Source organism: Gobius niger (genome assembly GCF_951799975.1).
Source record: "Gobius niger genome assembly, chromosome: 17".
NCBI classification, from domain to species: domain Eukaryota; kingdom Metazoa; phylum Chordata; class Actinopteri; order Gobiiformes; family Gobiidae; genus Gobius; species Gobius niger.
Genome location: NC_136868.1, coordinates 14,535,609 through 14,559,911, shown reverse-complemented (window position 1 = coordinate 14,559,911; position 24,303 = coordinate 14,535,609). Strand labels below are relative to the sequence as shown.

The 24,303-nt window shown below is 40.1% G+C and overlaps 2 protein-coding genes across 2 annotated transcripts; both read left to right on the top strand.

Annotated features, from left to right (window-relative positions):
- Positions 1-31: 31 nt before the first annotated feature.
- On the top strand, positions 32-13,842 carry LOC306977380 (cytochrome P450 2J5-like; the record flags this gene model as incomplete). Its single annotated transcript, XM_079575681.1, has 18 exons — positions 32-290; positions 501-663; positions 1,675-1,824; positions 2,439-2,599; positions 3,126-3,302; positions 3,896-4,037; positions 4,110-4,297; positions 5,464-5,605; positions 5,825-5,998; positions 7,814-7,929; positions 8,654-8,819; positions 8,936-9,088; positions 9,561-9,718; positions 10,131-10,307; positions 10,459-10,597; positions 11,655-11,842; positions 13,387-13,528; positions 13,667-13,842. Exons 1-18 carry the CDS (start codon positions 108-110, stop codon positions 13,840-13,842), a joined length of 2,895 nt encoding a protein of 964 aa, XP_079431807.1. The 5' UTR covers positions 32-107.
- A 1,191-nt stretch (positions 13,843-15,033) lies between these two features.
- LOC306976453 (cytochrome P450 2J6-like) lies at positions 15,034-22,452 on the top strand (the record flags this gene model as incomplete). Its single annotated transcript, XM_079574382.1, has 9 exons — positions 15,034-15,225; positions 15,790-15,955; positions 16,125-16,277; positions 16,590-16,747; positions 17,510-17,686; positions 18,141-18,279; positions 20,062-20,249; positions 22,022-22,163; positions 22,268-22,452. 9 exons carry the CDS (start codon positions 15,034-15,036, stop codon positions 22,441-22,443), a joined length of 1,491 nt encoding a protein of 496 aa, XP_079430508.1. The 3' UTR covers positions 22,444-22,452.
- Between the last annotated feature and the right edge of the window lie 1,851 nt (positions 22,453-24,303).

Sequence of the window (24,303 nt, the reverse complement as noted above, 5' to 3'; positions counted from 1 at the left end):
CCCTCTTGTTTTCTCTGGCCACCGTTTTGCAGTATTATGTAACCATTCTTGTTACTTTCGGAGCCTCTGCTTAGTCCTGCAGGGCAGTGCTGTGGAGCAGAGGCAACATGATTGTCCAAACTCTTTTTGACTATCTGAACTTTTGGGGTGGGTGCATTCTGTTTCTTGCTGTTTTACTTGTGTTGGATCTGCTCAAAAATGGGAGGCCTCAGAACTTCCCACCGGGACCCCCAGGTGTGCCTTTTCTTGGAAACATCTTCACCGGATTGGACTACAATTCCATAAACAAGGCCAGTTTTCTAAAGATTGTTATTGTCATTTGCTAAATATTTGCTTTTGAAAGAACCATGCTAATACCGGTCGAAAAGGCGAATGGAAGAGGGAGCCAAGTTTATGATGGTCTAATGATGTATCTGTCTCTGTCTGGAAATGATGTATTACTTTGTTCATTACACCACATGCACACAGATGGTGATGATGACATGCTTGATCTTAAACAGCTCTCTCAGGAGTATGGCCCCATCTTCAGTCTGCGCAGAGGTTCAGAGAAGATGGTGTTTGTATCCGGATACAAGATGGTCAAAGAGGCTCTGGTCAATCAGCTGGACAGCTTCACTGAGCGCCCAGTCGTTCCCCTCTTTCATGTCATATTCAAAGGCCTGGGTCAGTATGGAGAGCAAATCAAGCAGATAATACCAGAGGTGTGGATGTGTGAATAATTTGACTGCTTCACCCTTGACTTGATAAAATAGCAAGACGTACAAGTAGCTGTGGATTTGAGCATCACTGACTTGGGACTTGAGAAGGTTTGATGCTTCTCAAACATAAATCTTATTTTAAACTATTTAAACTCGCATTGATTCACTTTAACAAGGCCTCTCAAGTACTGCAGAGACTTGTGATTTACACAAACTAAACTGTCGCACAACCACCAACTACAAGTATTCAGTTGAAGGAAAACATTAAACTGACATCAATCCGAATCTCAAAAAAATGTGTTAAACAAACTGAAAAATGATTGCATTTGTAAAGTCTACAAAGATTTGAACAGGTTTTGAATTAAAAGCATAAGACTTTTGAGCCACTGACTTGACTTCGACAACAACAAACAGTGATTTGTTGCAACTTTAGAACAATATTCATATGCAGGGCTTGACGTTAGCACTAGCTCAGTGGCCAAATGCTTCATTTTTCATTTCGGCAAAAATCTGATTTAGTCAATTTTGCTACTTTGGCCACTTGGATTTTGTGCTCTTGCCCTGATTTCCTGTTGTTCAGCTTGAGTTTACACCATATTTACCAGAATCTAAAAATAATCATGGTATAAAGCAGTGTTTCCCAACCTTTTTTGTCTCGCATACGCCTTGAGTCTTTCTTTCTACTCAAAGTACCCCTTGCTTTGAGAGAGTAGCCAATCGTTTAGAAAATGATCCACTAAACTCGGATTTACTGCCATTTAGTTGTGTCTTGTGTTCAGATAAAGCCTCATATACCCTCTGTGGTCCCCGTACCCCGGTTGGGAAACACTGGTTTAAAGGATGAGACTTGATTCACAGTCAATATCATACATAAACTTAAAATGGTTAGTAAAACAAATAAATAAAAATATTGTCCACAATGGCCATTAATGTCGAGCCCTGTTGTCTTTGATAATGAACCATACCTCTAACACAGGCATTGCTTTGAGTAATGGATACCTGTGGAAGAAGCAGAGGAAGTTCGCGAACACGCACCTCCGTTATTTTGGAGAAGGCCAAAGGACACTGGAGAAATACATCGAACATGAATGTCGCTTCCTGTGTGAGAGCTTCAAAGAGGAGCAAGGTATGCAGTTACAGTTGTTATGCATTAAGAATGATGACTTTTGCCACTCTGTATTTTCTTAGACAGGCGTTATATAGCTTCCAGATAATCTACTTTGACTTTCCCTTTGTGGAGTGAGGGTCAGTCGTTTGCTGAAAACAAATATCCTCTCAGGGAGGTTTCCTGGTGCAACATTCCAGGCTTGGGGCCAGGACAAAACTAACACTACATGTCAAACACTGTGCAAGTCATGTCTTTGCACAAACAGTTAAAATATTTTCTTGCAACTAGAACAATAACTGTGAATAAAACGGTTTACTCTATGTATTAATCTGTAACTATCTCAGTGCAACAAAATGTTTACTGTTTACCACCATTGTGAACTGGTATGTATTTAATTCATGTAGGGGTGCATCTAAGGGGTCAGGGAGGCACAGGCACAGGTCACCCACCCTTTCAATCTAATTGCAAACATTAGGAAAGGTCATACATAAACAAACATGCATCATTGGGTACCACAGTGCTTAAATCTAAGTTTAAATTCTTCACTGTTTGGCATGTTTTACATTTTTAAGACGTAATGACTCCCCAACTTTGATCTAGCTCACCGTTAAATGCATGCCATGTCTTTCTAGGAAAACCATTCAACCCCCAGGCCACTATAGCCAATGCAGTCAGTAACATCATCTGCTCCGTGGTCTTTGGACACCGCTTTGAGTACTCGGATGAGCGCTTTCGCAGGGTGCTCCAGCTGGACACTGAAGCGGTTCTTTTGTCCGGCTCCCCTTATGCACAAGTCAGTCCTGAGCCAAAACACTTAACTCTGCATTATTTTTCACATCTGCTCTAGCGATGTTTTTCAGGTTCATTTGAGGTCATTCTCATGCTTTCTCGAGCCATAAATGTTACGAGCGGAGCTTAAAAATGAACCTCGCGTCTACCATGTTATTTAAAAGATTAAAAAAAAAAAAAAATCTGCATAGTCATATTACCTAGAAGTACAAAGGTCAATTTACATGGTGTGTTTGCATAATTGCATCAATAGAGGTTACCCTTTCCCTCTGCTGCCCCCTACTGTCTGCATTTGCTTTGTGATGTCACCAAGTATTTACTACTTTTACCACTAACGGGAGAGAAGGCATTTTCAATTCTCGTATGTGCTTTACAAAAGAAAAAGTACAAGCTAAATGTCGCTGTAAAACAAATGATCAGTTATCTAGTACTTAAATTTAACTTCCACTTGACTTGAGCCAGTTGTATTGAAGTATTACATGTTCTCGAGTAAAATGTTTGTATACCTTGCCCGCTGTATCTTTCCTCAGCTGTATGACGTTTTCCCCGGCCTGATGAAGCACTTGCCTGGGCCTCATCAGACGGTCCACAGTAACTACCACCAAATCTTGGCGTTTCTGAGGCAGGAAATAGAGAAGCACCAGGAGGACCTGAACCCGGACGACCCTCGTGACTACGTGGACGTTTACCTGGGAGAGATGGAGAAGGTGAGATCATACACAAGCCCCATCAGTGGATTATGGCCATGTGTGATGAGGCCACACTAACAGATGGTTGAGACTTTAAACTATTTCCTGTATGGCTTTCTAGCACAAAAAAAAAAAAAAGATAAAGTCTATCCAAAAGTTGCCTAGAACGTGAGTCACTAGTAGATAGATAGACTTTTATTGTGCGGGAAATTTGCCACACATCAGAAACAAAAGTATCAATATGGACCCCCTCGAAAAGGAGATGGCACATCTCAAGGGGCACTCCATTAATAAACTAATAATAATAATAATAAAACATATCCACCTGAGAACATTGAGTAAATCACAATTTGTAAATCAATAACTAATGTTTGTTAGTTATTGATCTGGCTGACTTACCATACAGGTAGTACATTAACCTCACATAAGTATGTATACTAGTATACGTATACAAAGGGAAAAATCTTAACCTCTTGTGATTAAGTCAAGTGGAGAAATGTCATGTATAACTAACATTGTGTAAACTTTGACAGGTTAGAAAATAAACTGGATACAATATATTACTTAAGAATTAATATTCAAAATTGTAATCTAAATGTTCTACATTGCAGAAGAAGCAGGACCCCCTGGCAGGCTTTAACATGGACACTTTGGTGGTGTGCACCTTAGACCTCGTGGAGGCTGGGACTGAAACTACTGCCACTACTTTGCGCTGGGCCCTGGTTCTAATGATGAACTATCCGGATATACAGGGTTTGCTTTTACACCTTTAATGAATAGAATAGTCTTTTCAGTTCATTGCACGGATGTATTTACTGTCTTTAGAAAAGGTGCAGGCGGAGGTCGATGCGGTGATTGGACAGTCTCGACAGCCCATTGTAGCAGACCGACCTGATATGCCCTACACTGACGCGGTCATTCACGAGGTGCAGAGGTTTGGGAACATTGTGCCTCTTGGATTCCCCAAAATGGCCAGCAAAGACACCACTCTGGGCGGATACTTCATTCCAAAGGTAAACAGTGGTTTTGTGATACACTCAGTTTATAATCACTGAAACTGAGGAATCAAAGAAGAGCATTTGTATTACAACCACTTTATGAACCAATAAATAAGAGGGTTTTAAGTAGGTAGGTAGTGTACTTGCACTAATCCAAGGGTTGGTAGACCAATTCCCTATTATAATAGTGCAGCTGTGTCTATGGCTTCATCTAATCCTCATCATTTTTTTTACAACTTGTTTAGGAATGACAAATAAGGCTCATTAACATCATTAACCTCTGCCTTACAGGGAAATCAGTTGAGCGTATGATATTCTTTTTCAGTGTAGCTCTGTCAGTGTAAGAGATCAGATAAGGTGTTACAGGGTAAGGGTTACATACTTATCTTTGAAGAATTGACTGATAGCACAGTTGTGTGGTAAGTGTACAGTAGCTTCCTGATAACACATTTCCTTCTTTTTCCGTTCTTGGAAAGCAGAAAATTTCCTCTTTGATATAAGACTATTTACTTGTACAACATTTCCGATTTTGGGGTCAAGAATAACAATGCAAGTGCAAATCCTGTCTTACTTTTTTTTTTACATAAAAACTACAGCTAAGATTTCTTTATTCAATAATAAAAAAATACAGTTTTCAACAGACAATTATGACCTTCTGGGAGTCATTTACCAAGCTTGTATTTATTGTATTTATGGGACCCATTACTGTGATACACATTATTTGAAATAGGTACTGCACGGCCACAAAATATGTCGCATATCTTAACTTTTTTATTTGCTGTGTACAATGTGTATTTGTGAGGCTGAAGCTAACAGGCTAACGGGCAAAGCTAACTCCGGGCCAGCGCCACTTAAACAGTATTTACAGCCAAGTTTGAATGAAAAAAATGATCTCCGTTGTGTAACTGGGTGTATAATATCCCTCTCTCCCTTTGTCTTTTCTGTCAGCGAAGTATTTACTCTCACGGACAATTAATGAGCAAAAAAACGCAAGATGCTATGACACCTGTAGTGCCGCTTATGGCCTCTAGGGGCATGAGTTACTTAGCTCTGCTTTAAATGCTGTGAATGACCAGTGGCAGTAGAGAGTTGTAGCAATCAAACATTCTCATCACTGGAGCGATTTCGATTCACCTCATTTGATAAGTTAATGAAATTTACTTTATTATTTTCTATTTCAGGGCACTGTTTCTACCACAAATCTCTCCTCTGTGCTGTTTGACAAGGACCAATGGGAGACTCCACATAAATTCAACCCGGAGCACTTCCTGGATGCAGAGGGACGTTTCCGGAGAAGAGATGCCTTTTTGCCATTTTCTGCTGGTCATTGTTTAAACAACACTTTGCCAACATGTTACAAAATGTTATAATTTTTTATTTGCTATGTATGAATTGAATAGTAGTAGTTAAAAAAAAACAAACATCTGATGCCTCGAGAAACAAGCTCAATGCTAATGGTGTCTTCTATCAACTGGTCAAATGAATAAGTAACAGAAAAATAGTCTCCCTAATTGGATCTAAAGATGTGCTGTCTTTGTCCAGGTAAGCGTGTGTGTTTGGGGGAGCACCTGGCCAAGATGCAGCTGTTCCTGTTCTTCGCATCTGTGCTGCAGCGCTTCACTTTGAAAGCGCCGCCGGGGGAGATGCCCAGTCTGATCGGGGTTCAAGGATTCACAAACTCCCCTGATCAGTTCAGGATGATGGCTGTGCCCCGCTGAACCTGTGTGAAAAGCTCTCAGATCTCCTTATACAACAAGCATTTTAGATTTATTATCTCTGGGTAAAAGTTGAACTCAGATGAAGATAAGATAACGCCTAAAAGGATAGAAATTTATACCATTTTGAAAAATGCCCGTCTTCTCTGACCGAAGTTAACAGATCCTACAACATCTGCAGATCCATTTCGTTCTCTTATCATAATTGTGCTGTTTTTAAGCATTCATATAAGTTAAAGTCTGTGTCATATACTGTATGCCCATGATGCACAAAGTTACAGCCTCCCTCTACATAATTATAATATGTTGAACTTTTTCTGGATCAAAGTTCAATGTAATAACATAGAGTGATATGAATTCTCCCAGAAGCCACTGCAACAAGCAATTTACAGTCTGTATGAATTGTCCCACAAACGTGCATTGTGTGTCACTGTCTGAAACTGGTTTATTACAACAAAAAAAACAGTTTTATATTCCAAGCCTTATGTATGGCTACGTTTTATTTTGTAAACCTAATAATTTCAGTAAAATAAATTAAAAAAATATTCACCTTTGTATGCACCTGTATGCTGTTATGAACTGCTCACTAAGAGTATCTGTCTATAAACATGTGTCTGATGCCTTCAACAAACCTTTGCCTCTTGCTTTTCAGATAAGACATAAATAAACAAAGTCACAAAGTGCATTTGGCCTCATGTCATTATGACATAATCTTAAACTTACTGAAGAGAGGCCCAAGCACATTTTTCTCCATAAAATGAAAACCTTATTAGGTCAAAATATTGGCCAACATGCAGAGACTACAAAGTATAAGGCAGGAATAAACTAGGGCCAATAGAACTAATCTGGTAGTCATTTTAGTTTTCATCTCGTTTGATGAGCTTCTGTGGCTCTTGTAGAGTCTTGTTTATTAAATTCAATTAGATTTGCAAGTATAGTACAGAACAGTGACCTTTATTAAAAATCAAGCCATAATCCAGATTTATGGACAGATAAAATGTCATAAATGTCAGTCAGCCATTCCTAATAATGCAGATAAGATCGTATAGGGATCGTTTTATCTTTTGAAGTACCAAATTGAATGCATTACAGTACAAATGTATTGCAATATACTGCATCATTTTGCAATAATATTTATGTTTTCTGAACGTCCCTTTGAAAGTTCGGGGTAATGCCAACACAAATTCTGTTCGAACTTGAATTGACAGTGACACACCTTTGAACTTTACCTCCATTTTCTTTCACCTGCTTCAGAATGGCCTGGTTGTTATGTGATATAACCTGTGGAGGTTTACATGTATTGTATTTCATATTCCCCCCCCAAAAAAAGAGGGAAAAAAGGCCGTATTGAAAAGAAAGATTTGTTTTAATTGTGTCTTTTGACAAGCTTGTAATGGTAAGAAGAGAATGCATTTGCAGTAATAGAACTCCATCAATTATGTTGTTGTTGGGTCCTTTATGCTTGTGCTTGTGCTTGTGCTTGTGCTTGTGCTTGTGCTTGTGCTTGTGCTTGTGCTTGTGCTTGTGCTTGTGCTTGTGCTTGTGCTTGTGCTTGTGCTTGTGCTTGAATGCTCAAACCTTGCGTGCAAAAAACATCTCACAATCTCTGGAATCTGGAATATCGTGTTTGCAGGATCACGTTTGTTCAAAGCACCTGTAGGAGGTCAGTTGTGCAACACTGAGTGCAGGTTATGTATATCACACATCAGTTCTCTCCAGTGGCACATTGATCTTTTCAACATGTGGCTGGACAGTTTCCTGCTGAGTTTGGATTTAAAGTCAATCTTGCTGTTTTTGGTGCTGTTTGTCCTGATAGCAGATTATGTTAAAAACAGGAATCCTCCAAACTACCCTCCGGGACCACGGGGTCTGCCTCTTTTGGGAAACTTCCTCGATTCTGACAGTAAATATCCTCACCTGAGCTTTTTCAAGGTAAACTTCAAATTTATATTTGACCAGTTTGTTTAGTGCAGGTTGACGACAAGAGTATACTCTCTAATGCCAAGGAATATTAAGTCAAATTTGTGTATAGAATTAAAGAATAAATTACTATGATAGAAAAAAATTAAACCAAAAGTAGAAGGGATTCATGAGTATCTAGTAATGATGATTTCATTATGTTAATATAAAGCAATGCCCTGTATAAATAGTACATTTTAAAGTGGTAATTATTGTCCCTAGTATATCATTATCTATTATTACTATGATGAATAGTTTCTACAATAGGCTGTATCTACTTGACCATGTTAATGTAATAATGCATTTTACTGTATGTACAGTTGTGCTCAAAAGTTTACATACCCCAGCAGAATTTTAGATTTTAGACAATTTTTCACAACTACCTCAAAAACTTCAAGCTGTCCTTGATGTTAAAGGGGGAAATACACAGAATTTAAAACGAGGGTATGTAAACTTTTGATCAGGGTCATTTTGGTATTTTCTTTTTTTATCATGATTTAAAAAGAGCAAAAGAGAAAAGTTGTTTCACCATAAATGGCTTCACACAAACACTCACTATGAGTGAAAAACAACTTTTTGTGTTATCATTCATATTCTTTGAAAAATTGTCTAGAAACTAAATTAAAATCTGCCAGGGTATGTAAACTCTTGAGCACAACTGCATCTGATGTTTACACGTGTAATTGTTTCTTCACAGTTGGCTGAAACCTACGGAAATGTCTTCAGCTTTCGATTTGGCAGCGATAAGCTCGTCTTCGTCTGTGGATACAAGATGGTGAAAGAAGCTTTAGTGAACCAAGCTGATACTTTTGCAGAGCGTCCCTTCAGCCCAATGTCCGACAGGTTTTACTCAGGAACTGGAGGTTATTATGACCTCTCTTTATTATTTTACGTAATACAGTAATAATGTGATGCCTGATTACTGTATTAAGAAGATCAAAACCCTCTCAAGTTTACTAACTTAGGTCTCTTGCTGTAGGAGGTCTTTTTATGAGCAATGGTGAAAAGTGGAAAAAACAGAGGCGTTTTGCTTTGTCCACATTGAGGAGCTTCGGTCTGGGAAAAAGCACCATGGAGCAGAGCATCCGTGAGGAGATCCAGTATCTGCAGGACGAGATTCAGAGTCACAAAGGTATGAAACATACTATTAACTTAAGACAGAGCCTTCTTGTCTCTCCATTGTCTCTCTTATTTTATGTTGTTTGTGAATTTTGTTGCCCTAATTTAAGAGTTTAAGAGTTGGCCTATAAGAGTGGCTGAAACCTTTCTGAAGATAGCACAGCCTACACAGAACTTTTCATGTCGTAGGTCATCTCATGATCAGAAGGTCGGGCGGTTTAATCTCAGCTCCTGAATATGCTCACTGTTGTTGTAGTTAAGGACACTCCACCCACCTTACCTCCATTGTCTGCGTACATTGTTGTATGAATGAGAGTGCAAATGGGTGACCGGTTCCTTGCTGTAAAGCACTTTGAGTGCCTCACAGCGGAAAAAACGCAATATAAGTTTAGACCATTTACCATTTAAATGACTCAAATGGAGATCTGTCTGTTGTAGAAAGAAAAATCCTAACGTGCTGTGTCTTAAACATGTTTCTTCATTAGGGCCGTTCACACCAGCGGGTCTTTTCAACAACGCTGTGTCCAACATCATCTGTCAGCTGGTGATGGGGAAACGCTTCGACTACAGTGACAATAAATTTCAAACCATGCTTCGTCTCTTAAGTGAAACCCTGTATATTGAAGGCACAATATGGGCACAGGTGAGGCCTTGGTCCGTGATGCTCTCTTTAAATATGTACATGTGAGTAGGAGCTTGTGCTGGGGCTCAGACCGACTTACTGTGAGTGACATAAAGATCGAGCTTCCTTTACCTTTTCCAAATTCTATGGTCATTTTTAAGAAGTATTTTCACCACATACTTTTCTACTTGACCTGACTCATTTTGGAGATCACTACTTTTTACATCTACTTTTACTTGAGTATATATTTTGACTTCGAAACATTTGACCCCCCACATTTGACCTACCCTACAGCTAAAGTTCACAGCCCTAGACGGTTGTGACTCTAGTGATGTCATAGGCCTCTTAAAGCCTGAGCTCCAAGATTATTGTTATTTATTTACTTATTTGTTTCTCAAGGGTTGTACTTTGACTCTGTGTTTTGATTTTGTAGCTGTATGAGTCTTTCCCCTGGTTGATGAAGCACCTGCCTGGTCTGCACAATAAAATGTTCAAGGACCTTGAAACTGTCCATGAGTTTATCGCTGAGGAGGTGGAAAAGCACAAGCCGGACCTCGACCCCAGTAACCCACGCGACTACATCGATTCCTTCATTATTGAGATGCAAAACGTGAGTTAAAAGAAACAGTACAATGTCTTCCTGAATATTTGCAGCTGCTTTTAGATGAGCTCACTTTCAATACAAGGATTGAAAGTGAAGGATCAAGGATCAGTTTCTCCATCCAAATTCACTGAGCTAGAACTGTTCCTGTTCTGTGCAGCATAAAGACTCAGGCACTGGTTTTGATGAGACCAATTTGGCTTATTGTTCCATGGACCTGTTCTTGGCTGGGACAGAGACCACCTCCACCACTCTGCAATGGGCCTTGATTTACCTCATAAACCACCCGGAGGTACAGGGTAAGGCACTTCAACATCCCAGTGTATGTCAAGTAGCCAAGAAACATCCAATCATTCAACAAATTGTGTACCTTTGTGCATAGAGCTACATTATATCTAGATATTTCATGAAGGTTCTTGAGCCGCCTTCTGTACTTTTTATCAGGTCTTTGGGCTGAGCTTAAACATTAGTGCAGTGACAAAGCCTTTTGGATGAGAGGCGAAACGTTCGACAAATTACCTACAGTACAGAAGACGACTCCAGAACCTGATGGACAACTCCTGTACGACTGAGAGCCTACACAGACAGAGAGCTAAATATTGTATGCAAGCCTTTATTCATGTGTCATAAGGCTATTAGTTATCATGATCAGTTGATGTCTATTCAAATGAATTGCATGTGTGTGAGGTGTGGCTTTAACTCAAATTTTATTATTAGAGCGCCACGATTCACTGAGTGACTTGGGAGCAGCTGTTCAGAGTAGATTTGAATGAGAATATATATATATATATATATATATATATATATATATATATATATGAAGAGTTCATTTGCAAAAACAGATAAGTGCCATTGAAAAAACTCAACGTATGCTTCAACATTTCTCTTTACATTGCAGTGTTTTTCATTGCCAGATTTGTTTCAGTGCCATAAAAATATTAAGTCACTTGTTCTTAATTAAATTTACACAACTTTAGCTTCATAAGTGGCATCTGTTGCGTGCAATAACAAATATCCGAAACGATTTTGAAAAAAATTCAAAACAGAGATATCTGCTTTTGCAAATGAACTCTTCATATATATATATATATATATATATATATATATATATATATATATATATATATATATATATATTGTTTGTCAACTGAGGGCAAAAATGAGTCAACCACAGGGTCAAAATGGCAGTTTAGAATATCCCATTAGAACGGCCCTTGGGTCAAAATCATAGGAGTCAAGACGATTATTAAAGTCGAGCTTTCTAAACTGAGTGTACCAGCTTTAGTTACTGAGAATAGATTTTCTTTACTGCAGTAGCCAGTGTTTGTTCCTTATTGACATGTCATTGCTTTTCAGAGAAGGTTCAGGCAGAGATCGACAGAGTGATTGGACAAAGTCGCTTGCCCACTATGGCAGACCGAGCCAACCTGCCCTACACCGACGCCGTCATCCATGAGATCCAGAGAATAGGAAACATAGTTCCACTCAATGGACTGAGAATAACTTCTAGAGACACTACACTGGGAGGATACTTCATACCAAAGGTACAGATTTAAATTTCATAATCTATTCTGGTATTTCAGCTATTTTATATCGATACATTAATGAGCAGCAGTCAAAAGAAATAGTAAAAGGTATTTCCTTTCATTTTCTACGAAGACATCTGTTCAGTTCAGTTCAGTTCAGTTCAGTTCAGTTCAGTTCAGTAAACTTTATTTATCCCACATGGGGCAATTCCTTTCGAGCAGAAAACATGAAATATACAAACAGCCACACAAACCACATACAACCAAGCAAGCAAGTGGAGCTCACACACTGGGATTACATCCAGATTATGTGGCTATTGGTGCCTCTGTCAGTACCAGAGTTTCACAAGCAAATGTCAGGTTTTCCAAAACTATATTTGGGAGTTAGTTCAGGAGCTTAAAAAATCTGAAGGTAACTTTCCATTTTTACTCTCTCCTCATATTAGAGCTAGTCTCTGAGATTCAGAACATATTCCTCCCCAAACCTCATCTGATACACGGGTATTAAAGTCACTCTCCCACCTTCTCTTCATATTAATCAAGAGTTTATGCCTTGTTGTATTTGAATTAATTGCTCTTCTAAAGTTGAGAGCTTAAAAACATTTTCCCAATCTTTGTGCTTCATGAGAATGCTTTTTAACTGGAGGTAGTGGAAAAGTCAGAGGTGGGAAGCTTGACCTCCCTTCTAGGTTGTTTAAAGGTGGCTTAGCTTTAAGTCTTGCCCGGATACCTCCTCCTTTGTCCCTTCCTTGTTTCCTGTAGTGCCTCTTGTGCCGCCTCCTCTGTGCTGCAGGTATGGGGGGCTCTTGGTGCCTCTTCATTTTTTCAGAAGAAGAAATTTGTAGGTCTCAAATGTCTTTAGCTCATAACCTGCTGTTTGTTTACTTTTAAAAAGCTGCTTTCATCAGGACCATTATGGACTCTATGCAGCAAAAAAAAAATCCACTGAACTGCACAAAAACACGACAAAGACGTACAAAAGCAGGCGCAGAAACCACAAATGCAGCCTGCAGAAAAAGGCAAAAAATACCCAGCTGTACCAAATAAGAGGGAGGTTGCTGTATCTATTCTGTCAAACGTTGAGTTGTGATTATTGACTGGCAGCATCTGAAAAAGGACAAGAATCTTGGCAACACATTTATATGTAAACTCTCTGCAACACAAAATATAGGGGTGGTTATATCTTTTTGTTTGATTTATCATTGAACTTTAGCCTTCCACTTTAAGACATATTTTCCTTCCTTAAACACAGATGTCTCCTCTGCTGAAACTGAAATGTTTATTCAAACAGATTTAAGGTCATCTCCATAGAAAATGAAGGACGTGAAGTACTGGTGCTCACAACCTCAAGTTAACAGTGATAACGGAGCCACATAGTGCATTGAGCTGTGGGATTGGAAACTAGGCTACAGGTTGGCAAAATAAAAGACACAGTGGCTCATAGAGACAGGAGCTACAAATAACAAAATGGCTCCTACACATGGGAAATGTAAATATATAATTTGTTCGGAAACAGTATTTTTTCATTGCAGAATATGTTTTTGTCTGTGTTGTTTTCACAGGGAACAACCATCCTGCCCATGCTGCACTCAGTCCTCTTTGACAAGACTCAGTGGGAGACTCCAGACACCTTTAACCCAGGACACTTCCTGGACAAAGATGGAAAGTTTATGAAGAGAGAGGCTCTGCTGTCTTTCTCAGCAGGTAAAGCACAATCGACTCAATGGCCTGTAAAGATTTTGTGCCGTTTGGTGGAGCACTGTAAACTTCACTTTGACAATACTGTATATGACAATATGAAACAAGGTTTGAAAACTGTACCTCTATTTTGTTGCTTTTCAGGGAAACGCGTGTGTCTGGGTGAGGGTCTTGCTAAGATGGAGCTGTTCCTGTTTCTGGTTGGCTTGATGCAAAAGTTTTCATTTTACGTCCCGGACGGAGTGAAGCTAAGGACCGATGGCGTCTCTGGTGCCACCCGTGTCCCGCACCCCTTCGAGGTCCACGCTAAAGTCCGCTAAAAACCTCTACAGAACTGCTGTTGTGTTAAGATGAATAAACAATATGTAAAAACCGCACATGGGAAACTGATCATGCTGAACTCAATTAAAGCAGGCCACTTGTTAAACTGTGTCTTGGCCAATGCTGCAGTAGAACGGCTTTACTGACATTTTTCAGGCTTGTGATAAAATGCTAATTTGCTTGTATCATTAATGTGACATTGGTCATTTTTCTTACTAGCCAGTTTCTTCTGTTATTTCAAGTTAAAAATACTTAGTTGTTCACAAGAATACACACTTTACTAGTCTTCTGATATTGCCTCCCTGGCGACTGCCCTGAGGATGTACAAACCTATTTCATTGAGTTGGCCCAGAGAAACCGCACTTTTAGTGCCTAATGCAGGTGGAAACACGCTATATAAGTTAAGATCATTTATAATGACAGTCGCCCTCACAAAGATGCAAGTTAACAGGGTAAAATATTTTGTGATGTTCTATAATTTTGGATGTATAAATAAAATATTTCCATATAAATAGTCTGTTAAGAATAAAAGTAGAAGAAGTAAACAAACGGTGAACTTCATATTTTTCCTATATATGGAAAAGTAAAGACACAAATGCAATAAATCAAATATGCACAAATAATAACACAAATCTAAAAGATAAAATGCAAAAGCCAAAGTTAAATAAGTCATCAATAATTGAGAGAGAATAAGAGAGAAGATAACTTTTTGCACATTTTAAAAGTCCAATTTCGAATTCCCTGAATTAGAAATTGCTGGAATGTTGTTGTGTTAGATTTTGCTCCCAAGTTTAATCTGGGACAAATGTCAACCTGCCTTCTGCCTGAACTGAACCTGGTGTAACACACAAAAGGCTTCCATGTGGCGCACCCAACAAGATCTATAAAAACCTGCCTCAGAGGCTTTGTCACCATTATGTCTAAGGTGTGTTTGTGTGTTACCAAGTAAAAAAGATACACATCTGAAAAAAACTTTTTCAGATGTAATGATAATGGTCTACAAATGCTTGTAGACCATTATCTCAAAGCATAAACATTGCATGCAATAACACAATTAACCTCTGCTGGTCTAAAGATTAATCTTAACTGCGTAGTAAGGTCAAGTGGTTTCAATGTGGGAGGAGCTTTGTAATGTGTTACTCTAAACATTGAGTGCTTGTTCTCTTCAGTGGCACATTGCTCTTTTCAACATGTGGCTGGACAGTTTCCTGCTGAGTTTGGACTTTAAGTCAATCTTGCTGTTTTTGGTGCTGTTTGTCCTGATAGCAGACTATGTCAAAAACAGGCATCCTCCAAACTACCCTCCGGGACCACGGGGTCTGCCTGTTCTGGGAAACTTCTTCGATTCTGACCATAAATATCCACACCTGAGCTTTTTCAAGGTAAATTTATATTTTACCACAATTTGTTGCCATATTAGTTTGGTGCAGGTAGACGACTCTAATACCAAGGAACCTTCAGTCAAATTTGTGCACACCAGGAGAGAGGAGTAGTGTAGAATTACAGAATGCAGAATTATTATTAGAGAAAGTTTTAACCATTGTTATGAAATATAAAGCAATGTCCTGGAAAAATGCTGCAAATTACTTTTCTTGTATATTATTATCTAAATAAGAACTGTGATGAATACTTTCTACAGTAGGCTGTATGTATCTGTATATTAATGCAATAATGCATTTTACTGTATGTAGCAGCTAGAAGGTCCCAGGATCCTGGACGGGGCCTTTCTGTGTGGAGTTTGCATGTCCTCTGCGTTTTTCCTCCGGGCATTCCGGTTTCCCCGTGCGAGTGTGTGTGTGTGATAACAGATGGAAATTAGCCTTGGCTACATTTTGCTGTGGTGTGTTTACATGCATGTATCCATATATTTTAATCAACATGCACCGACCAAATAAACAAATAAATGAAAATAAAAGATGTTTACACGTGTAATTTTTTATTCACAGTTGGCTGAAACCTACGGAAATGTCTTCAGCATTCGATTTGGCAGCGATAAGCTCGTCTTCGTCTGTGGATACAAGTTGGTGAAAGAAGCTTTAGTGAACCAAGCTGATACTTTTGCAGAGCGTCCCTTCAGCCCAGCGGCTGACAGGTTTTACTCAGGAACTGGAGGTTATTATGACCTGAGCACTGAATAATACATTCTCATTGTGTAGTTTATTATACCATCTTTCTTACAAGAGATTATTTTACGTAATATAGTATTAATGCGATGCCTGATTACTGTATTATGAAGATCAAAACTCTCTCTTGTTCACTAACTCTAGATCTCTTGCTGCAGGAGGTCTCTTTCAGAGCAATGGTGAAAAGTGGAAAAAACAGAGACGTTTTGCTTTGTCCACATTGAGGAGCTTCGGTCTGGGAAAAAGCACCATGGAGCAGAGCATCCGTGAGGAGATCCAGTATCTGCAGGACGAGATACAGAGTCACAAAGGTATAGTAATAACAAGCTGAACATATGGATGGATACAGTGGCACAGTGGTCAGTATACCTGGTTCTCAGTACGAACTTCTTCGCTTGTTCATTTCATTGATGACCCCTAAATGTCCATAAGGAATGTGAGAGTTCAGTGTTTCACATATTAAAAGTGATTAGATGATTAAATTAACTTAATTAACAGAGGAGCCTTTCTGCCTCTCAATAAATAGGTTGGGGGCACAGTCTACAACTTTTCATGTCGTGCCTGTATTGTGCTGTGCTGTCAGTGCTGTTTGTGTGGATGCCTTAAACATGTTTCTTCATCAGGGCCGTTCACACCAGCGGGTCTTTTCAACAACGCTGTGTCCAACATCATCTGTCAGCTGGTGATGGGGAAACGCTTCAACTACAGCGACAATAAATTTCAGACCATCCTTTATGTCTTAAGTGAAACCCTTCAAATTGAAGGCACAATATGGGCACAGGTGAGGCCTTGGTCCGTGATGCTCGCCTTAAAGGTGCAAAAAAACGTTTTATTCGTGCATATGTGACATTTTAGTCTACCAGTGTCTGCATGGGTGGTTAGCATGGTACCTTTACTTTCCGTCATGGTGGCCTCTGAAGCTGCGTTGTAGAGGCTCCGCGATCGAAAGTAAAGACTCCATGCTAACCACCCATTCGCCATTGGGTCACAAAAGGTCAAGTACGCACAAATATCTATTTTTTTGGTGTCCCTCACACCCGGCGGTAGGAGCTTGGACTGGGGCTAAAACCAGCAATCTTTTGATTCCCAGATAAATACTTTTATTTGAGAGACAATAAATAGTTATTCTTCACACTGTAAGTGACAAAATCTTGATTTGATTGTTCTTCCTTTACCATCCAAATTCCAGGGTAATTATTTTTAATTTTTTTTGTAAACATCCGAATTAAGTAGTATTTCTACTAAGTAATTTTCCACTCGAGGCTTTTTTGGGGGTCATTACTTTTTATGTCTACTTTGGTAAAATGATGTGATGTTAAATAAGTTGCTTTTACTTGAGTATATACTTTTTACATTTTGACCCACCTCCACAAAAGATGAATTGTTATTATAAAACACATTTGACCGACTCTACAGCTAAAGTTTACAATCCTAGACGGTTGTACCTCTGGTAATGGCATTGGCGTTCTTATAGATTGTTTCTATTCATTTGTTTTTTTGCTTTTCAAGGGTTGTACTTTGACTCTGTGTTTTTATTTCGTAGCTGTATGAGGCTTTCCCCTGGTTGATGAAGCACCTGCCTGGTCGGCACAATAAAATGTTCAAGAATGTTGAAACTGTCTATGAGTTCATCGCTGAGGAGGTGGAAAAGCACAAGCCAGACCTCGACCCCAGTAACCCGCGGGACTACATCGATGCCTTTATTATTGAGATGCAAAACGTGAGTTAAAAGAAACAGCAGGAGAGTCAAGACCTGCGACTGCTCTGGACAAAGAGAGTGACGCAAATACAGTATATGCTTCTCTGGATGTATTCATTACACATGTTCCATATGTGAACTTCTTTGTGACCGATGTACCTAGTGAAACCTACGATGTATGCCTGAATATACATGTCTTTTCATGGCAATGCAGCAACAAGGCATCAGGGTGGTCAGAGGAGTGGTTAGGTGATGGCCGGAGTGGTTAGCTGCGAGGGAAACGGGTTGAGGCGTGGCCCTACTTCATATCCATTAAACACGGTAGCAATAATACATTCCGTGACAAGAACAGGTGTAGGATGAAAACAACTCTTATAAACTCCGACCCAATTCGTACTTAATTATCAAAAAAGTAGATCAAGGGTGAATCTCTCCATTCAAATGCACTGAGCTAGAACTGTTCCTGTTTCTGCAGCATAAAGACTCGGATGCCGGCTTTGATGAGACCAATTTGGCGTATTGTTCCTTGGACCTGTTCTTAGCCGGGACAGAGACAACCTCCACCACTCTGCAATGGGCCTTGATTTACCTCATAAACCACCCAGAGGTACAGGGTAAGGCACTAAAGTTTTTTGTTCTTTGTGGAATACAGGGGATATATTTGATGTTTACAAAAGACTAATTGAGTTGAATGAGAATAAAGTGCTAAATATAGCTATAGTTTTCAAAGATTTTTGTTTGTCAACCACATGGGTCTTAAGAATATCATATACAGTGCCTCTCGTAAGTATTCATACACCTTGAACTTTTGCACATTTTGTCATGTTTACAACCCTAAACATAAAGATTTTATTTAGATTTTTTTTTACTGAACGTTCACACACAAGTAACAGACAACTGTGAAGTGAAAGCAAAATGATACATGATTCTGTTATTTTTCAAAAAATAGAAAAGTGAAAAGTGGGGCGTGCATAAGTATTCATACAGCATTTTCTGAGTGCATTAAATTGCCTTTAAAACATTTCTAATGACTCTTCTAACACATAAATATGTTTTTATTGAAGCATTCCATTGTAGATTTAGCTTTGTGCTCCGGGTCATTGTCCTGCTGGAAGGTGAATCTCCGCCCCAGCCTCAGTTCTCTTGCTGACTCCAGCAGGTTTTCCTCCAAAATTTCCCCATATTTGGCTCCATCTATGTTCCCAACTATTCTTACACTCTCCTCAGTCCCCGCTGAGGAAAAGCAGCCCCACAGCATGATGCTCCCCCCTGTATATTTTAAACTGGGGATGGTGCACTCAGGACCATGAGCAGTGTTAGGTTTGCTCCATACATAACGTTTTGCATTTGGGCCAAAAAGTTCAATTTTTGTCTCATGTGACCAAAGCACCTTCTTCCACATGGAGCTGTGTCCTCCATGACTTCTAGCAAACTTCAAACGGGATTTTTTTATGGCCTCCTTTCAATAATGACTTTCTTCTTCCACTCGTCCATGAAGGCCAGATTTGTGAAGAATACGACTTATAGTTGTCCCATGTACAGATTCCCCCAGCTCAGCGGCAGCACTTCACAGCTCCTCCAGAGTTATCTTGGGGCACTTGGTTATATTTCTTACCAGTGCTCTCCTTGTTTGGTCTTTTAGTTTAGGTGAACAACCACGTCTTGGTAAGTTGGCAGTGGTGCTTTACTCTTTCCATTTCTGAATGATGGATTAAACAGTGCTCCGGGAGATGTTTAAATCTTGGGAAATCTTTGTATAACTTAACGCTGCTTTAAACTTCTCCACAGCTTTATCCCTGACCTCTCTGGTGAGCTCCTTGGCCTTCATGAAGTTGTTCAGTGACCAATACACTCCGACCACAGCTCTGAGGGCCTGAAAGAACAGCTGAAATTAAACTGAGAGTAGATTACACACAGGTGCCTCTATTTAACCGTTAGGCCAAGGTGTGAACATTCTGGAGTCATTAGGAATGTTTTAAAGGCAATTTAATGCACTCAGAAAATGCTGTATGAATACTTATGCACGCCCCACTTTTCACTTTTCTATTTTTTGAAAAATAACAGAATCATGTATCATTTTGCTTTCGCTTCACAGTTGTCGGTTACTTGTGTGTGAACGTTCAGTAAAAAAATCTAAATAAAATCTTTATGTTTAGGGTTGTAAACATGACAAAATGTGCAAAAGTTCAAGGTGTATGAATACTTACGAGAGGCACTGTAAGCATCATAGGAGTCGTCTTGACTCTTATGATTTTTGGGTCAAAATCATAGGAGTCAAGACGATTATTAAAGTCGAGCTTTCTAAACTGAGTGTACCAGCTTTAGTTACTGAGAATAGATGTTTTTTACTGCAGTAGCCAGTGTTTGTTCCTTATTGACATGTCATTGCTTTTCAGAGAAGGTTCAGGCAGAGATCGACAGAGTGATTGGACAAAGTCGATTGCCCACTATGGCAGACCGAGCCAACCTGCCCTACACCGACGCCGTCATCCATGAGATCCAGAGAATAGGAAACATAGTTCCACTGAATGGACTGAGAATAACTTCTAGAGACACCATGCTGGGAGGATACTCCATACCAAAGGTGCATTTTTAAGTGTCATTTGAATTTCATTTAAATTTCCTCAATGTATGGCACGGTGTAACATATAAAATAGCTTTTTTTTAATGAGGGTTAGGTTTATTAACCCTATGGGCCAGATCTTGTGGTGGCGCACGGAGGGGCGCAGGCTATTGGCGAATTATTTTCCGAGTGGTGGAGCTATTTGAGCTATTCACCTCCGCCACTTGTGAGGGGGCGTCACAAGAGGTGACATTCATTTCAACGTTTACATTGCGCTGCATTGCCCTCTTTTTTAAGCCTTAGGCTCTCACAAGTCAAACTAAAAACTTTATTTACCCCATCGGGAGCTAAACAATGTTCATATCTGGAGAGAGAAAGAGCTACAGCGTCCACTGTCGCGTGGACCGGCCCGCGCTTGGCGTGAACGCGAAACAAAACAAACGCACATGTTCACCCCCCACTCCTCCACCACCCCTCTATCGGCTACGGAGTCAATTTGGTTGGAGGAAAATGTGTGCCTCCACCCACTTAAATGCACCAAGTCTGAAATGGCAAGATCACAAAGTGCACTTCGACTGAGCGCAAAATGTCACGCTATCACCTGCGTTTTGAGACACAAGATCCTGCCCTAAGTCTATTAAAGCTGGGGTACCTGACATTTTGTGGTTGTAGATGAAGTTTATTTTTTTGTTGTAAACACAACAAAAAAACAGATCTTGTTGCATTGTCTCCACCCAAATGTTCATTGAGCGATAGAGGATAGAGGCAGAATCTAAATTAGTGATAAAGAGCAGCTGGGAAGTGCTTTTCTTTTATTTAATTAGGGTAATTATGCAGCAATGATGCACTGTATTGACTATAAGTCACTTTTTTCATAGTTTGGCTGGGGGTATTATACTCAGGTGTGACTTATATATTAAAGTACATCATTTGATATAATGTTTTTATTTTCACACTGACAGCCGCTACAGGGCTCTCATGGCTTGTGTACCAGTAGCTGATACTAGTATCTGCTACTGCCGTCCACAATGCGAGCGTACAGCACTCGTTGACGGCTTTTCGAAGACAGGTGTTCCGAAAGGACACTTGATCCCACTTCTTTTTTGCGCGGTGCCCGAAGGCTGAGAGATCGTCCGATTTGGGCTCTGCGTTGCTATTTGGACCGTTCGGCTTGGCTCATTGGGTCTGTCATGCCATTCGTATGGCATACGAGGCTCGGGGCCTTCCTGCTCCAGGGGTCGTCAGGGCCCACTCTACACAAGGGGTGGCTGCCTCTACGGCGTTGTTTAGAGGGGTGTCGGTAGAGGATGTTTGCTTGGCGGCTTCTTGGTCATCCTCGTCGACCTTCGCCAGCTCGTACTTAATGGACGTCGCTTCTGGGTCTGTCGCTCATTCGGTTTTGAACGGCGTCCGTGTTTAGTTTGGTATTTGGCTGCCCAGTGCAGGTGCTCTTGGGAGAGGCGACCTGTGCACCTTCACCTTCTTCTTTTTCGGTTGTGTGTGTGCTCTTGGGAGAGGCGGCTGTTAAGCTTCCTTCTATATATATAGGGCGTTAGGTGCCTTGGTGCTTTGGAGGAGCAGCTCGTGGCCCTTGCTCTCACTGCCCATGGGTGCGTCTGGTTAGTGACACTGACTGCATGACGTTATCCTGGGTGCGTTCCAATCATGGGCCATTTGTGCCTGCTGGGAGCACAATCATTCCTCGCGCAGGTTTTAACCAATAGCGATCATTTCACACACAAGGCGGAGATTGGCAGAGGTTGCAAACTGTGTTGTCTGTGTTGTTTTCACAGGGAACAACCATCATGCCCATGCTGCACTCAGTCCTCTTTGACAAGACTCAGTGGGAGACTCCGGACACCTTCAACCCAGGACACTTCCTGGACAAAGATGGAAAGTTTATGAAGAGAGATGCTCTGCTGCCTTTCTCAGCAGGTAAAGCACAATTGACTCAATGGCCTGAGGTGGGAGCACTTTGACAATATATAACAATATGGAACAAAGTTTGAAAACTGTAACTCTATTTTGTTGCTTTTCAGGGAAACGCGTGTGTCTGGGTGAGGGTCTCGCTAAGATGGAGCTGTTCCTGTTTCTGGTTGGCTTGCTGCAAAAGTTTTCATTTTACGTCCCGGACGGAGTGAAGCTGAGGACCGATGGCGTCTCTGGTGCCACCCGTGTCCCGCACCCCTTCGAGGTCCACGCTAAAGTCCGCTAAAAACACCTACAGAACTACAGTTGTGTGAAGACGAATAAACAATATGTAAAAAACACACATGTGAAACTGATCATGCCGAAATCAATTAAGTGGCCTACTTGTTGAAACTATGTCTTGGCCGCGGTCGAACGGCTTTACATTTTCAGGGTTGTGATGAAATGCTAATTTGCTTGTATCATTAATGTGAGAAGATACAGTCTTTTTTGTTGACGATTTTTTAAGGTTAAGGGTTAAGGTATACTTTATTAATCCCCGTAGGGAAATTCATTCTCTGCATTTGACCCATCCTCAATGCCGCCGGGGCGACCTGTAGCAGCACGGGCCGGCGCTCGGGGACCCATCTCCATGATGTGCAGCCAGGCTGGTGGTCAGAAACACCTGGCTGGAGGATTCACCTATTGTACATGTTTTAGTGGTAAGGGAAACCGGAGGACCCGGAGGAAACCTACACAGACACGGGGAGAACATGCAAACTCCACACAGAAAGACCCCGTCCCTTGTGGGAATCGAACCCAGACCTTCTAGCTGTGAAGCGCTGTACTACCATGCCTCCCATTTTTTGACAATTTTTCAAAGAATATGAAAGATAACACAAAAAGTTTTTCTATCACTCATAGTTGGTAGTGGTTGTGTGAAGCCATTTGTGGTGAAACAACTGAGTTTGCTCTTTTTAAATCATAATGAAAAAAGAAAGTAGCAAAAGGACCCTGATCCAAAGTTTACATACCCATGTTCTGTGTATTTCCCCTTTAACATCAATAACAGCTTGGAGTCTTTTGTGGTAGTTGTGGAGAAGGTTCTTTATATAATCCAATGGTAAAGCGGCCCATTCCTCTTGATCATAACCTTTTGATCAGGGTAATTTTCTTTTTCATTGGGATTTAAAAAGAGCACAGTTTTTAAGTGAACACTGGAAAACATGTTATGATGTTCTGTGATTTCGATCGATCATTAAAGTATTTCCTCAAAAATTGTCTGTTAAGAATTTAAGTAGAAGAAGTAAACACACTGGGACCTTCATCCTAGTAACTATGAATAGAAAACGAATTACATCCATGAATAAAATAAATATGCAAATCAATTGTGCAGAAATAATGGGAACACAAATCTAAAAGATAAAATGTGAAAGCCAAAGTTAAACAACTCATAAAATAAAAATACTGACAATGCAGATAAGAGAGCAGAAAACCTTTTGCACAATTTAAAAGTCCAATTCCTAATTCCCTGTACAAGAAGTGTTGAAATGTTGTTGTAGCACAATCCAGTCTTTCCCAACTCGGGTTGCAGTAGTTTAGTTGAGGATTTATTTTATAAAAAATACTGGCAGGATTCACAAGGTCTGTGGGTAAGTGAACGATTTAAGGGCTACACAAGAACAGGTAAAAGGAAACCACGGTTGTAGCAGTTGTTTTGTCTGATGTTTTTGCTCCAGGTTCAGTCTGGGACAAATATAAAACTGAACCTGTAATAAACAGGCTGAATCCATGTGACACGCCCAACGTGAACTTTACACTGAACACCTGCGTCTGAGGCTTTGTCGTCATTATGTAATATTGACTGTGGCTTAGTTCAGGCGTACTGTTTATTGTGCTTCCATGTTAAAAACAAGGAGAAAAAAAGAGAAGTCAACATTTTCTTTTCTTATTTGGGGAAAAACATTTTTAGTCATCGTTTACAACGTATATATTTTTAATAGACATGAGGAGACTGTGTTTGATAATCACTCCATTAAATGATCTGGTAGAAGTAAAAGGCTTACAAGCTCAAATTAGAAGATTCAAATCTATTTAATAAAAATGAAAAGTTGTCTTTTCTTTTTGTAGAATAGTATCGAGTATTCTCAGCGGGTGGGTCGGGACC